Source organism: Anser brachyrhynchus (assembly GCF_964034855.1).
Source record: "Anser brachyrhynchus genome assembly, chromosome: W".
Taxonomy (NCBI): domain Eukaryota; kingdom Metazoa; phylum Chordata; class Aves; order Anseriformes; family Anatidae; genus Anser; species Anser brachyrhynchus.
Genome location: NC_137704.1, coordinates 25160279 through 25173224, shown reverse-complemented (window position 1 = coordinate 25173224; position 12946 = coordinate 25160279). Strand labels below are relative to the sequence as shown.

The window sequence follows — 12946 nt, the reverse complement described above, 5'->3', positions numbered from 1 at the left end:
ATGGGGCTATTTACAGTACAGAATGATAGAGCTGAAAGTTTAACTCCCTGCGTGCAGGAATCCCAGGCGTCCTAGTGCTGGCAGCTCGCTGGGTTTCTGTAAATAACGCTGCGTTGGAGAGTACGGCTGATTGTGAATGTGGGGTGGGTGTGAGGAGGCGGTAAAGCCCTTTGATAGCATCCCAACACATGGGTCACTGTGCATCCGTGCCCCTCGTTCACATCAAGCACTGCTCTTCTCCCACATCCAGACCAGCACTTTGCAGATAGGAACAAGGAGATTCGATTCAGGGAATGGGTTGGGTTGGAAGGGACCTTAAAGGTCATCTAATTCCTGTTCCTGCAGTGGGCAGGGACGCCTCCCATGTGCTCAGATTTGGGTCCTTGGAGCTTCATTTCCATTCTTGATTGTTTTCTGTTAAGAGAAATCAGTTAACAGAAGAGCTTACGTGTTCCTTCCAAGGGTTTCCTATAAGTCACTCTGTATTTTGGAAGAACATCAGAGATGCCATTTAAATTTGTTCTATTATTTGTGCTTGTGAAAGGGATTGGAGAATCCGGGGATGAGAAGGTCTCAAACGAGCAAAGCTGGGCAGTTTGGTGACCTTTATTTAGAGCTGAGCAGAGATGTTTCTTGTCCCTAAAAGTCCGTGTGCTTCTCCAGGCTTGTGGCTGCAGGACCCTCTTGTGCATCTGACAGCTCACTTGAAGTTAAAGCAAATTGAGTCCTGAGCAGTAAGAGAAAGGTTGACAAAAAGGGGAGTTGGTGAGGAACTGTAGCCTCTCTGGTGGGCTCTACATGCACATATGGGGTGTTACAGGCTTGAACTCCATATTTGCCTTGGCATCAGCCAGCCATCCCTCTTGGCAAGGGAGGGAGGAATCCCTGGTGAGGTGCCTCCCAGTGAGGAGGGTGCGAAATCCCTTTGAATGTGGGGTGGCAAGAGTGCCAACAAGAGCCCCCACTCATGGTTTGAACCATCTGCAGGTGTACAGAGAAATAAGTCCAGAATTGGTTCTTTTAGCATTCATGACTTTGGATGCAGCCTGCTGTTCCCCACTAATATTTTCCTGGACTTTTTCTGCTGCGTTGTTTCTCCAACATGGCTAATCAGTTTGTTTCATAGAGAAGAATGCCATTGGGATAACTTCTTTCTCCTCTGCTTGGAAGCAGACCATTCCTCCTCCACATCAGCAAGCTCTGGTTCAGTGGGTCCTAATGAGAAACCATCTCGAAGAAGGATATATGGCCGATCTGATACGGCTCTTTTAGGTTTGCAAGGCATTTCACAAAATGCGAAAGTGGCTCAAATACCTATAAAATCCTTCATGCTGAGAGCAATAAATGAATCATAAATTCGGCAAAACAAGCTAATTATCAGATTAAATGGAGGTTTTATGGGCGTTTATTAACCTGTGTAACAGCAAACTGAACACGAATTCAGTCGGAGAATGGGAGCAGCACGTCGCGGAGCTGACCACATCCCTCATTATTTACTCTGTATGAATTGCTTGGGGTTCTGCTCATGAATGTTGCCAAACCAGTGCACACCGGTTTAAATGTCAGATCAATTTGCTGCAGTTTTCCTGGAGCTGGTAGATACCCAGCGCAACACTCGTGTTTTATGGTTCTGGAAGTGGTGGAGGCAACCTGGGCGTCGATTGGCTTGAGTATTTCATGCAGAGAGTTCAAACTTAAGGGAAAAGCTGGAAAATGTTTGTTTTTAATGCTGTTGAGGAATAACGAGGTGTGTGATTTCTGGTTCTAGTGCTCCCAGGAGCCGTGAACGTTGTCTGATTGCATACGAGTTCCCGTTATCCTAACGGAGACATGCTATCAGCTTCTCTTTTCTTCGCCTTACTGCTGGGATGGTCTCTCTCCAAGCTACTTTGGGACAAAAGGTCTTTCTCACCATAAGGTTTAATACTTTTGTGACAACAATATGGGGAGTTTTAGTCTTATTCCTAACCTTTTCCCCATGCTTTGCAGACTTGCGGAGCACCTGAGGAGGACGAGAGCTGCTATCACCTTGCAGAAGCAATACCGAATGCTGCGCATCCACCGAGCTTTCCAGAGGGTCCGCAAGGCGACCATCACCATCCAGGCTTTCGCTCGGGGCATGTTTGTCAGGAGGATTTATCGCCAGGTAGGACTCCGCAGACTGGCTTTGCATTAGAAACGAGTAGGAAAATCCTTTGTATTTGCCTCCACGGCATAGCACAGCGATTCATTTACAGTGGACGTTTTGATGTTTTAATAAGCCGACCGCCTCAGGTGTTTCTGGAGCGCACACATTGATGGCAAGCACTGCCATTTAAAGCTGCGCAAGCAAAAAATGATTTTGGCAGCGGCACCTCCGAGGAGAAGCTAAATGAAGTTAGTCACACAAATGCCAGAAGGCATTGTGGAAATCTGGAAATGTCATTTGATCCAACCCGTGCTCGGCAAAAACTTCCCCGTCAAGCAGAAGTTGTGTCGGAGCCATGCTGCAGGTGCCTTTTCCAGTACGGCAGGAAGACTGGTGGGGTCTGTCATTGAAGGTGACAAGTCGTTTATCGACAGAAATCTCTTTAATCGTTTCTCTTCATTAGCTTCCTTCATTTAGCCAGGAGCTGGAAGCACAGCTGTAGAGGTTTGATGACAGTCGGTGTTACCGTGACAGACCATCGCTGTGCAGAAACTGAGAACGGCTTTGGGAAATCCTCTGCCCACTCTTCAGATCCAGCTTTACGTTGGTAGTCACCGAGTCTTGTTATGCCTCAATGGGCGGTCACGGGGATGCTTGAAATCAGAGGCCAGGAGGGGAGAGCCTGCTCCTGGAGATGATGGGGTTACCTGGACACCTGGTGACCCACATCAGGGATGTCCTCCAAAACAGAGCAGTTGGGGTGCTGGCGATCAGAAATTTGTGCTGCCGTTGCTTTTTCAGCATCTCTTTTTCAAATCAGAAGCCTCTGCAGGGGAGGCAGCTGTTCCAGCTCTTAAAAAATTGTCTGGGATTCAAGACAACCCAAAATTTTAATGCGGTGTAGAAGCTGGCCGATGGTCAGGCGTCTCAAACCTGAGTGTCCTTCACCTCCGGAGCACCTGGACAGAGGTGCTGGTTCAGGTGGGTGCCTGGCAGCAGATGCAGAGCTGCAGGTGTTGCTCCCTGGAGTCAGGACAAGCCCAGTGCCTACAAAATCTTTGCCGTCAGGCTGGCGGAGGTCCCCAGGTAAATGCACTTGGGTGTTTTCTGCCTTTTGGGCCACCCCCGGGTAGCTCCATTTCTAAGAGTGCCAAGTTTGGAGACATAAAATCTCATTTCAGAGCAACTCCTGCTGCATCCTAAATTCACACAATCCCTTTATTCTAATTTAAAATTTTCTAACGCAGACAAAGCCTTAAGGTGAAACAAAAGATGTGTAAGAAGAAGCTGATGTGGTACCTTTTATGATGCAGCTTATCCCAAACTAATAACAGCAAGGTGTCTCATAATCTCGAAATTCTCCTGATATTTCTTTCCTCGTAATACTGCAGCATAAATCAACAGGAGAAAGTTATTAACGTGCTGTTGTCTCTCTAAAATATTAGCCTTCCGTTTGAGGGAGGAGAGTTGAACAGCCACCTACTGAAAAAGCTGCTGTAAAATTTTGCAGAGAAATACAATGCACAAGTGCCAGAAATCTCACAAAACCCGGTGCAAGTTTCTAGAAATCAAATCATGCAAGAACGCTGGCTGCAGACCGAAATGAAAGGTCCCCGGGGTTTTGCTTGAAGGTTATCCGCGTGATGAGAAAACCACCAGGGCAGCATTTATCTGCAGCAGAAATTATTTTAATGCAGAGATGGCACTCATAAAATATCACAACCTGTTCTGGTGTGAGTTATAGCTGATGATGAAGGTACGGTATGCTTATTGCTACGTTGGTGCCTAGTAATGGCTAGGTAATTTGCTAGCTATGGGTCCTGTGGATCTGTGCACTGTTTTTAGGTGGTCCATGAAGTATGTGAGCACAGATGTCCCCTAGTCACCAACCAGGATCCTATATACCCTCTTGTTTCAAGGCCAAGTGGGTCTTGACTCATTCAAGCAGGGTGGCTTCTAAGAGAGGACTCGGTGTCTGTGGAAATCTTGTAGGACAGGGAATTGAAGCATCCCTTCCTGATATAAAGGAGAATGCAAAATAAAAGCCACTGTCTCCAGCCATCACCTTCAGCACCTACCGGGATGCTCCTACTTGGAGGGAAAATCCTTTTGAAGGAATTTGGGAAGTGCTGGGTGCCACGCCGCAGCCAGACAAGGACCGCTGCGACCTTGCGGGTGCCTTTTCTCCCCTGATTTCTCGTTGCCTGTGTTTTCAAGGTCCTCGCGGAGCACAAAGCCACCATCCTCCAGAAGTACGCCCGCGGCTGGCTGGCCCGCACCCGCTTCCGACGGATCAGAGGTGCCACCATCGTCCTGCAGTGCTACTACCGGCGCAGGAAGGCCAGGCAGCAGCTGAAGGCGCTGAAGATCGAGGCCCGCTCGGCGCAGCACCTGAAGAAGCTCAACATTGGCATGGAGAACAAAGTGGTCCAGCTTCAGAGGAAGATTGACGAGCAGGTACGTCCCGAGCCGCGCTGGGGCAGGTGCGGGCCTGCTTCCTCTTTGCGCCTCCGTTGTCCGTTTCTGGGATGGATTTTGTCTTCCCGCAAGGTCTGGGGAGGACAACGTGCCGGTAGCAGCCTTCTCCTGCTGCTGGCCAGATATTTGTAGGGGTGGGGTGCCACCATGGATGCCACTTGGCTCTTGGGTCTCCATTTCACGTCTGATGAGCACGCTCAGTAAGCTGCACAAGTTGTGTGATAAGGGTTGTGCGAGCTGCCCAGAAGGAAGATAAAATCAGGAAACCTGGAAAACTGTTGCTTGAAACTCCAAGCCAGCAGCTTGGAAACACGCTGGACAATTAGGATGTGTCAGGAACCCACACACATCACGCTCAATTTCCTTGCAGCCTTAAATCTCTCCCATCCCCGTATGAAGGAGAGGTCCTGCGATGAAGAAGATGAAAAATGACTGTGCGTTGGCTGGGATACTGCAGAGTCAAGCCACTTGGGGATTCGCATTGCTGCTGGCCGCTTTCCTTGCTTGTATTAATTGGCCACAACGTGTGCACCGCGGTAGTCTGACATTTAAACTGCGGTGTTTAAGTTTAAAATGCCTGCTCGCTTGCTTAGGCATTTGCAGAACTGTAGCTAAGAAGAGGAAAAACTTGGGCATAGGGTTTTCTGTACACCTGCGTACCAGAAATCTCTTTGATACGACTGTGCTTCATTTAAAGGTGGAATTAATTACGACTTCATCTTTGGTTAAGGTTGGCTTTCCCGGGGAGGGCTGTGAAAGCAGCAGAAAGGGAAGGAGACACGGGGGGATTTTAAGGAGGCAGAAATAACGGGCTGGGGCTCGTCGCCGTCTCCCTCAATCTCTGCAGACGGTTTTGAAGGAGGTACTTCGATGCTTTCTGTGTAGCTTCTGCAGGAAAGCATTACAGCTCAGTATTATTACTCCTGACGGCCTGTCCAGTGAGCTAATTTTAACCCTCGTTTCAGGGCTGACAGGTTTCCCTGCGATGCTTTGGAGGTGCTAATGAGCATCGCTGCAGTAGAATTTAATTTCAGCGCGTTGGATTTTGTTTCCTGGCAGCAGCGAGTTTGTGGTAGCATATTTTCCCTGAAGTTACCCCTATTTCAGTCTTTGCTAATCTATAAACACGACCTTTTCAAATACCCATTAACTTTTACGAAAATACATTGCAGGTAACCCGCAGAGCTGCAGTTGTACCCTTATCTGACTAGCCGTGGAAGAAAACGTTTCTATTTCTGCCTCTTTAGCTCATGCATGGATAGAGATACACCGTGCTCGGTGTGCCCCTGAAGCAGAAAAGATCTTTCTCCGAAAATATTAAAACCTATTATCCTATATCAGCCACTGCTCATACGCTGGGCCTGCTTAATTCAGTTTCTAAATCATGTGGGGGACTATTGCACACACAAGGAAGGATTAAATCTGTTTTCCTAGAGAATATCCCAGCGAGAAGGGGGTATCTTGGGATATATCCCAGGGGCCAAGGGGCTTTTGCTCCAGCACCTTTGCTCAAGGGGTGGGACGGGGACTGAAGCACGTACGGATGATCAGAAGAACCTGTGTAGACCTGGAAGATAAAACTCTCTACTTTCATGTTTGCTTTTCTTAACCAGGCTGCACGGTTCTTTGAAAGCTCTGTTGTGCTGGGACTAACGGGAGCCTTTGGCTCTGTTGCAGAGTACTTTTTGCACTTGAGTTTTTCTTCTTATTTCACTCCAGTGAATATTTTGAAAAAGGAAGAAGAGGTAGCTCAAGATCTGTGTCTTTGCTGCTTGTCCTGGCCAGTTAAAAATTGTGTGCCAGGAATTCTGTAGTCTATTGAGTTTTATTAATTTATTTTTTGTAAGGAAAAGGAAAAAAAATGCCAAAAATGTATAATTTTTAACTATTTTGTCTTCTGACTTCTTCCCCTCCACTTTTCCTAAGCCTCCACGTGGCACGAGCCTTCCATACAGTGGCACGAGCCCGGTCCTTTAAAACTACTGAAACCTTTCAAAAAGAAAACTTTAAAAGACATATTATATTTTTTGGCTGGATCTTGCTGATGGTATTGCTTTCTTCTTTTTGGGACGCCGGCCGCAGAACAAGGAATACAAACTTCTGAACGAGCAGCTCTCTACGCTCACGTCTGCCCACTCCTCCGAGGTGGAGAAGCTGAAGAAGGAGCTGGAGCAGTATCAGCAGAGCCAGCAGGGTGATGGCAACCAGCTCGTCAGCTTGCGGGAAGAGATGGAGCACCTCCGGCTGGAGCTGGAAAAAGCCCACGGCGAGAGGAAGGTGGTGGAAGACAGCTACGTGAAGGAGAAAGATCTACTCAGAAAGGTGCGTGTGTTTGTCATGTCCTGTCTTGTGCAGGTCTCTTGCAGGTGGTCACGCAGGTGAAAGCTTTGCAGATCTGAAGGGGAGAGACTTAGTTTCCTATCCTTCAAACAGGAGAGAAATCCTTCAACTGGGAGAAAGAGAATTCAGCGTGGAAGGTTTGTTTTTTTTTCAAGCAAAAAGCCCAAATGCACATTTTACCCTGAATTACTTCGCTGGCCAGGTTCATTCTGAAAAACCTTCACAGCCATGCTTGTCACCTGAGGTGTGGCTTTAGTTTCCTGCTGCAAATATTTGTGACTGCTCGAGTTAAATGAACGATCCTTCTGCAGTTGTTATTCCACAACACGGCTTTTCTCGTGACAACCTCAAGGTGAGTTGCTTTGAGGTGGGGAAAAAGATCTTGGATTAGGGACCACCTCCCTTCGAGGGCCCTTTTCGCACGTGTGCTTGTGCATTGCCCCCACGTTGGGAGGTGTGGACTCAGTGATTTTCTCCTCTCCGACACCAAGCAAAAGGATCCTTTTTTGTCCCGGGGCTCGGTTTGTTGGCTGGCTGCAGCCCAGGCTTTTAGAGCCTGAAAGGATGTTTTATTTTGAAGGTGATGCAGCTGGGGAAAACCGGCTTCTCTTTGTTCTCGATAGCAAATCCCCCTCCAGCACTGGGGAGAAAGGCTGTTTTAACAACTGAGGAGATGCTTTCAAAAAGCACAAAAACAAAGCAAAAGCTTGCCCTTCTTGCAGAAGTGCCCATGGCTGAGTAAATACTATGTAGTTTGCCACGTCAACAAATGGTTTAATTATAAACCATAGCAGTTGTTTCCATTTCTACTGAGGAGTGCAGGCTCCCAGCTTTGACATGAGCTTCCAATTGCTCCCTTCAGCAGTGGGAAGACCTCAGAAACTGCCAGGGAAACGCTGCGGCGACTGCTTTGCTCTAAGAAATGCTTTTGGTGCCAGAGGTGCCCTGGAAATGGCTGGCAGTGGGAGGCAGGGGGCGAGCGGGTTTGTGGTCCTGCGCCGGAATGGTTGCAAAGGTGATGCTCAAAGGCTGGATCTCAGAGCTGGAGGTCCAGACCCTGGAGGAGAGGTGGTTTAAAACCTGCTCAGGAATTTTATTAGGAAAATCCTAAATACCTCATCTCGTGAGGAGAGGATGGCGGTATCAGAGCCAAACAGGTGCTTCCAGCATAGGCATTTAAATAAAAGCTGAAGCCATCATTAGTGCTGAACATCTTCCACAGGAATTCTTCAAAGCAGCCACCTCTTTACGGATCCCGTTGGATCTGAAGCACCTTCAATGATCGGTTTAACACAGAAAGATGAGCAGGAAGTGCAGAAGGCACCGGTGTCGCAGCAGGGCTCTGGGGAAAAGCTGTGCAGCTCTTCCAGCACAGTCAAAAAGAGTCCAACTTTTTGTCCAGTTTTGTCTTCTGATCATCATAACTTTGTCTTCTGGATAAGAGAGTTCATTATCAGCACCTACTAAAGAACACTTGTCGAATAATCCCATCATCCCTTAGCTTTTCCCTGCTGGGATAAATGAATCGAGTTCTTCGCTGTCCTATTGCAGCATCGGTTTTCCTTTCCTCCTCTGTGTTATGATTGTTTTCGATTTTTTTCTTTCTTTTAAGAATTCTTCTGCACTTGAAGACATCAAAGCTGACCTAACAGCTGCTAGGGTATTTATTCGAAGTGGTACATGAATGAGGGGGTATCGTTAAGTTGTTGGTGCAAAAATCATGATGAAAATCATGGCTCGGTTCAGACCATTTAAAAAAACAGGATTTTTGCATACCTTAAAATGTTTTCTCTTCACTTTCTCGTTGTGTTTTCAGTCTCCAGCTTTCCTACTGCACATAGAGATGCATGAAATCGTAGTCACAGAACAAATGAATGGATCAGAGAGAAAGAGGCAGTGGGATCTTCCAATTTCTTTGCATGGATATGACTGCCTCAGGCATGATTTACACCAAAATAGTTTGTGTTTTTACCTTCACCATTACGACGTATCTGACATATAAACGTTTGATAAAATACCTTGATCTGAGCATGCTTGTGTAGAAGACTGAAGTCTGCGCTAGGGATGCGTGCCAGCTAGGCTGCCTATGTAATTTATCTACTGGTGACAGCAAAATTATTACTTGTGGGCAGTGAAAACTTTTATTATGGTGTGTACAGCGTTGTTTATCGCCGGCATCTCGAGATTCCTCTGCTTTGTGTAGCTGTGGCTGTGTGATGTGATGGAGCAGGCGTGGGGATGGCGTTACAATGGGGTGTGAGCTTGTTCTCGTTCCTGACAGCACCAGAATCATCCTGCTTAACTGCAGCAGCGTGTCCCACTCGGTAATGCTTTTGTGTCTCGAGATGACGCTAGTGAATGCATCAAAATTCGTGAGGATGAACAAAATTACAGCATAGGTTGCTGTCAGCCTCAGCCCAGTGTTGCTGTCAGGTGACAAGTGGCATCGTTTCCCCTCATTTTAAATAAAGAAGTAGTAAAAAAAGGTAAAAAACAAACAAAAAAAAACACACAAACTGTTCAGCAGGATTCAGTTCCAGTTTTCATTACTTTTTGCGAGGCAATTTGTGGTGTTAATAGTTGATGTACAAAGCACACACCATGCCTCACTGACCTGGAGCTTCTGCAGTGGTGTAAAGTGACTTTAATCTTGTAATACGGATGCAAGCTGGCCCGTGTGCAAGCAGTAATTTTTGCCTCGTTCCGCAGCGTATCTCCGACCTGGAAGAAGAAAACGCCCTCCTGAAGCAGGAGAAAGAGGAGCTGAACAGCAGAATCCTGTGCCAGTCTGAAGGTAAGAAAAAAGGTTTATGGCTTGGTGGTTTCTGTGCCTGTTTCTCTGGATGTAGAAGGCACCGTTGAGAGTAAGGCAGTGGCCATCTGAAGCTTTCCGGTACGTTTTTGACAAGCGTGGGCACAGACGAACCTCATCCCCCCCCAATACCCGGGGTTTCCATCGGGTGCGTGAAATAAAGTGCTCCCAGGGAGAAGCCTGCCCTTTCTGCTGTGTGGAGGTTGGGTATTTCAAAATGGATAACAAACGTTGAAAATGATTAGGGACCTCAACTTGATCCCAGCAGAGCAGGAAAGGGAGCATTCATGCTTCTGGCTTAGACTTACTTTGGGCTCCTATGTGTTCAATAAAAACGGTGCCATCTGTTAGATGCTGGTGCATCTCCCCGTACTGTTTTTCATGGACTTACACTTGCCTGGTTTCTCAAAAAGGGAGAGGAGTAGATTTGCTTCCAAAGGGGAGTTTTTCAACAAAGAAATGAATTTTAATATAAAATAGTCTTAAGCCCGCAGCCTTGCCATGGTAAGTGGTTGATGATTACACGAGAAAAAAGATGCTGCTGTTGATTTGCTCCTACATCCAACCTGGTGGTGGGAAGCAGGCAGAGAAGTCTTTAAATGCAGCGAGCACCAAAGGCACTTCTTAAACATCAATATATTTCTGTACTGTGCTAGTCTGTTTGCAAGTGGGTTTATGACCAGCCTGTGGGAGCTGGAGGTGACATGGCTGAGCCTTGCAGAAGAGCCGGAGCTGTTCCAAATAGCAAGGAACAGGATTTAAATGATAAGTCTTTAACTACTAACAAATGCTCGTATGTATTTTAAAGCTTCTTGGCAGAGAGCGTTTTGTTAATTAGTCAACGTTATTGCACATGTTTACAAGAAGTTCCTTTCAGAGATGAAGAGCACGATTCACTGTTGTTGTTTCTTATTTTGAAGACGAATTTGCACGAAGCACAGCTGAGGAAAATATCCAGATGAAGAAAGAGCTGGAGGAGGAGAGGTCGCGTTACCAGAACCTGATAAAAGAGTATTCGAGGCTGGAGCAGAGATACGACAACTTGCGGGACGAAATGACCATCATAAAGGTAATGAAGCTGAAATTATTCACTTCTGTCCTGGCCATCGTGTTGGTGCTTGGATAACGTGGCTCACTCATCCCCAAAACACGTGGCAGAGCTGACATTGTCGTATAGTTTGGGCTTGAGGTTTCTAAGACCAAATGTCCACGCTGAAGCCAAACCATGCATGTGTCTTGCAATAGGATGTTGATCTTTTTACACTTTCTGTTAACAGTTTGGAGAAACCAGTGAATCACAGCAAAAGCTGGCACCTGCATCTTGTTTTGCGTTTCGTTTCGGTGATGTTCACATGCCAAGTGGGCGTTGAATTTGAAAAAAAACAAAAGCAAGGCATGAGAATTTCAAAAGGCAGCATTTTTAGATTCAGCTTTGCTGAAGTTTTAGGAGAACTGCTGAAAATGGGCTGATGGTTAGAGTGCTGCTGGGTTAGGCGGAAGGCTGAGCATGTAAAGGGAACCCCACGGGGTACTGTGAACAGAATAATCTTGAGCTCAGCTTTGCACGTTCTCACTTAACAGGCATCTGGTGTCATGAGCAGCCTGTAATTCATGCAGGATTTTTAAAGTGAGCTTCTGTATCCCTTTATATTTTATTTTAACATTTGCCTGCGTGTTAATATGAGCGTTGTGGTAGGACACAGGAACCAGAAATTAGAAAATAGAGACAGTTGAGCCTGTTTTGAAGGTAACCTTACTGTACACAAATATTTGCTCTAAGAAACAGTGCTTTGTGAGGAATCCTTCCTTAAACACTGAAGGCGTTGTGTATCCATGTCGCTCCTTGACAGCAAGCACCGGGGCACAGGAGAAACCCATCCAACCAGAGCAGCTTGGAGTCTGACTCTAATTATCCATCGATCTCCACCTCTGAGATAGGAGACACCGAGGATGTAATGCAGCAGGTGGAGGTACGGCAAACGGGGCAAAAGGGTGGGGGGAGGCGAGTCCTGAGTCCTGAAATAAATTGTTAGCTGTGAGGGAGATGGCTGGGTTGCAGTGCTGTAGAAAATGCTTGCTCGTTTGTGAGGTCAGACCTAAGTAGGGCTCTAAAAATAATGAAGTACCTTATTTTGCCCATACCAGCGTAAAGCCGGACAAAAATTCATCGAAGCAGTAAGCTCTACGTGTGGTTAACACTAGCATTGATGGAAACATCTCTACGGTGATCCTTCTTCACGAAGCTACTGAAATTGATTGCCCCTTTGCCCTGAGCATTTTCATTCCGATGCATCTTTATGGATGCTTTGCTGGCCAGCACGGTTTCTGTAAGCAGCAATCTCTTAATGCAGAAAAAGAGCAGCATAAATTATCCCCTGGCCGTCACGAATCAGGTGGAAAAAGGAAAAATGCTTAGCTTACGTTTGCTAGAATAAGCTGATTTTAAACTCCGCTTTCATGACTCGAGAACATTAATGGAAAAGGGACACATGGAAGAAGGGTGATATTCTGTGTCCCATGTACCACACCTGCAGACATCCCTGCTCCTTTTGCTGGCCGCTCTTCTGTTACTTTCGTGTTTCTGAGGAGCTCTGAGAGCATTTGGTGAAGTCAGCCTTATCTTATAAACCGTGGCTTTAGGTTTTGGCATGATACCCGAGCAAGCACTATTAGCCATGCTCTAATATTAAATGTTCTTGGTGAAGCCAATTAAAAACCAACCAAACAAAAAAAGCCCGCTAATTAAAAATGCCTGAACCCCTTCTAGACAAGTATTTATCTTTTTAACTATGGCCTCAAGCAACCAGCTTATCTAATGGACATTCAATAATCAATAATTTATTAAAATGGGTCAACTGGGACATTAAAAATAGTCGTTTAAAGAGGGTTTCTTCTTCAGGAGGCTGGGATGGATAAAGCAGCCATGGACATGAGCCTCTTCCTAAAGCTACAGAAGCGAGTGAGGGAGCTCGAGCAGGAGAGGAAGAAGCTGCAAACCCAGCTGGAGAAGAAGGAGCAAGAAAGCAAGAAAGCCCAGGTAAGAGATGCCTTTTAATTGGTAGGAATAGTTCAGGTTTGTAACTGGCTCTCCTTGGTTGCCTGAGGACACGCGATGTAGGAGCTGAGTTTTGGGAGCACCAAGGTCACGGAAAGAGGCAGAGAATCCACCGGGGAAATGGAGAGGAACT

The 12946-nt window shown here is 46.5% G+C and overlaps 1 protein-coding gene across 5 annotated transcripts in view; it reads left to right on the top strand.

The window, feature by feature from the left end:
- MYO5B (myosin VB) overlaps window positions 1-12946 on the top strand; it is a 90478-nt gene that overhangs the window by 52893 nt on the left and 24639 nt on the right. For all 5 annotated transcript variants that reach the window (XM_080572045.1, XM_080572042.1, XM_080572041.1 and 2 more), the window contains 7 exons: window positions 1990-2146; window positions 4346-4585; window positions 6689-6928; window positions 9656-9740; window positions 10679-10827; window positions 11609-11728; window positions 12658-12795. In XM_080572045.1, the coding sequence (XP_080428171.1) occupies window positions 1990-2146; window positions 4346-4585; window positions 6689-6928; window positions 9656-9740; window positions 10679-10827; window positions 11609-11728; window positions 12658-12795 (1129 nt within the window). The remainder of the gene's footprint in view (window positions 1-1989; window positions 2147-4345; window positions 4586-6688; window positions 6929-9655; window positions 9741-10678; window positions 10828-11608; window positions 11729-12657; window positions 12796-12946) is intronic.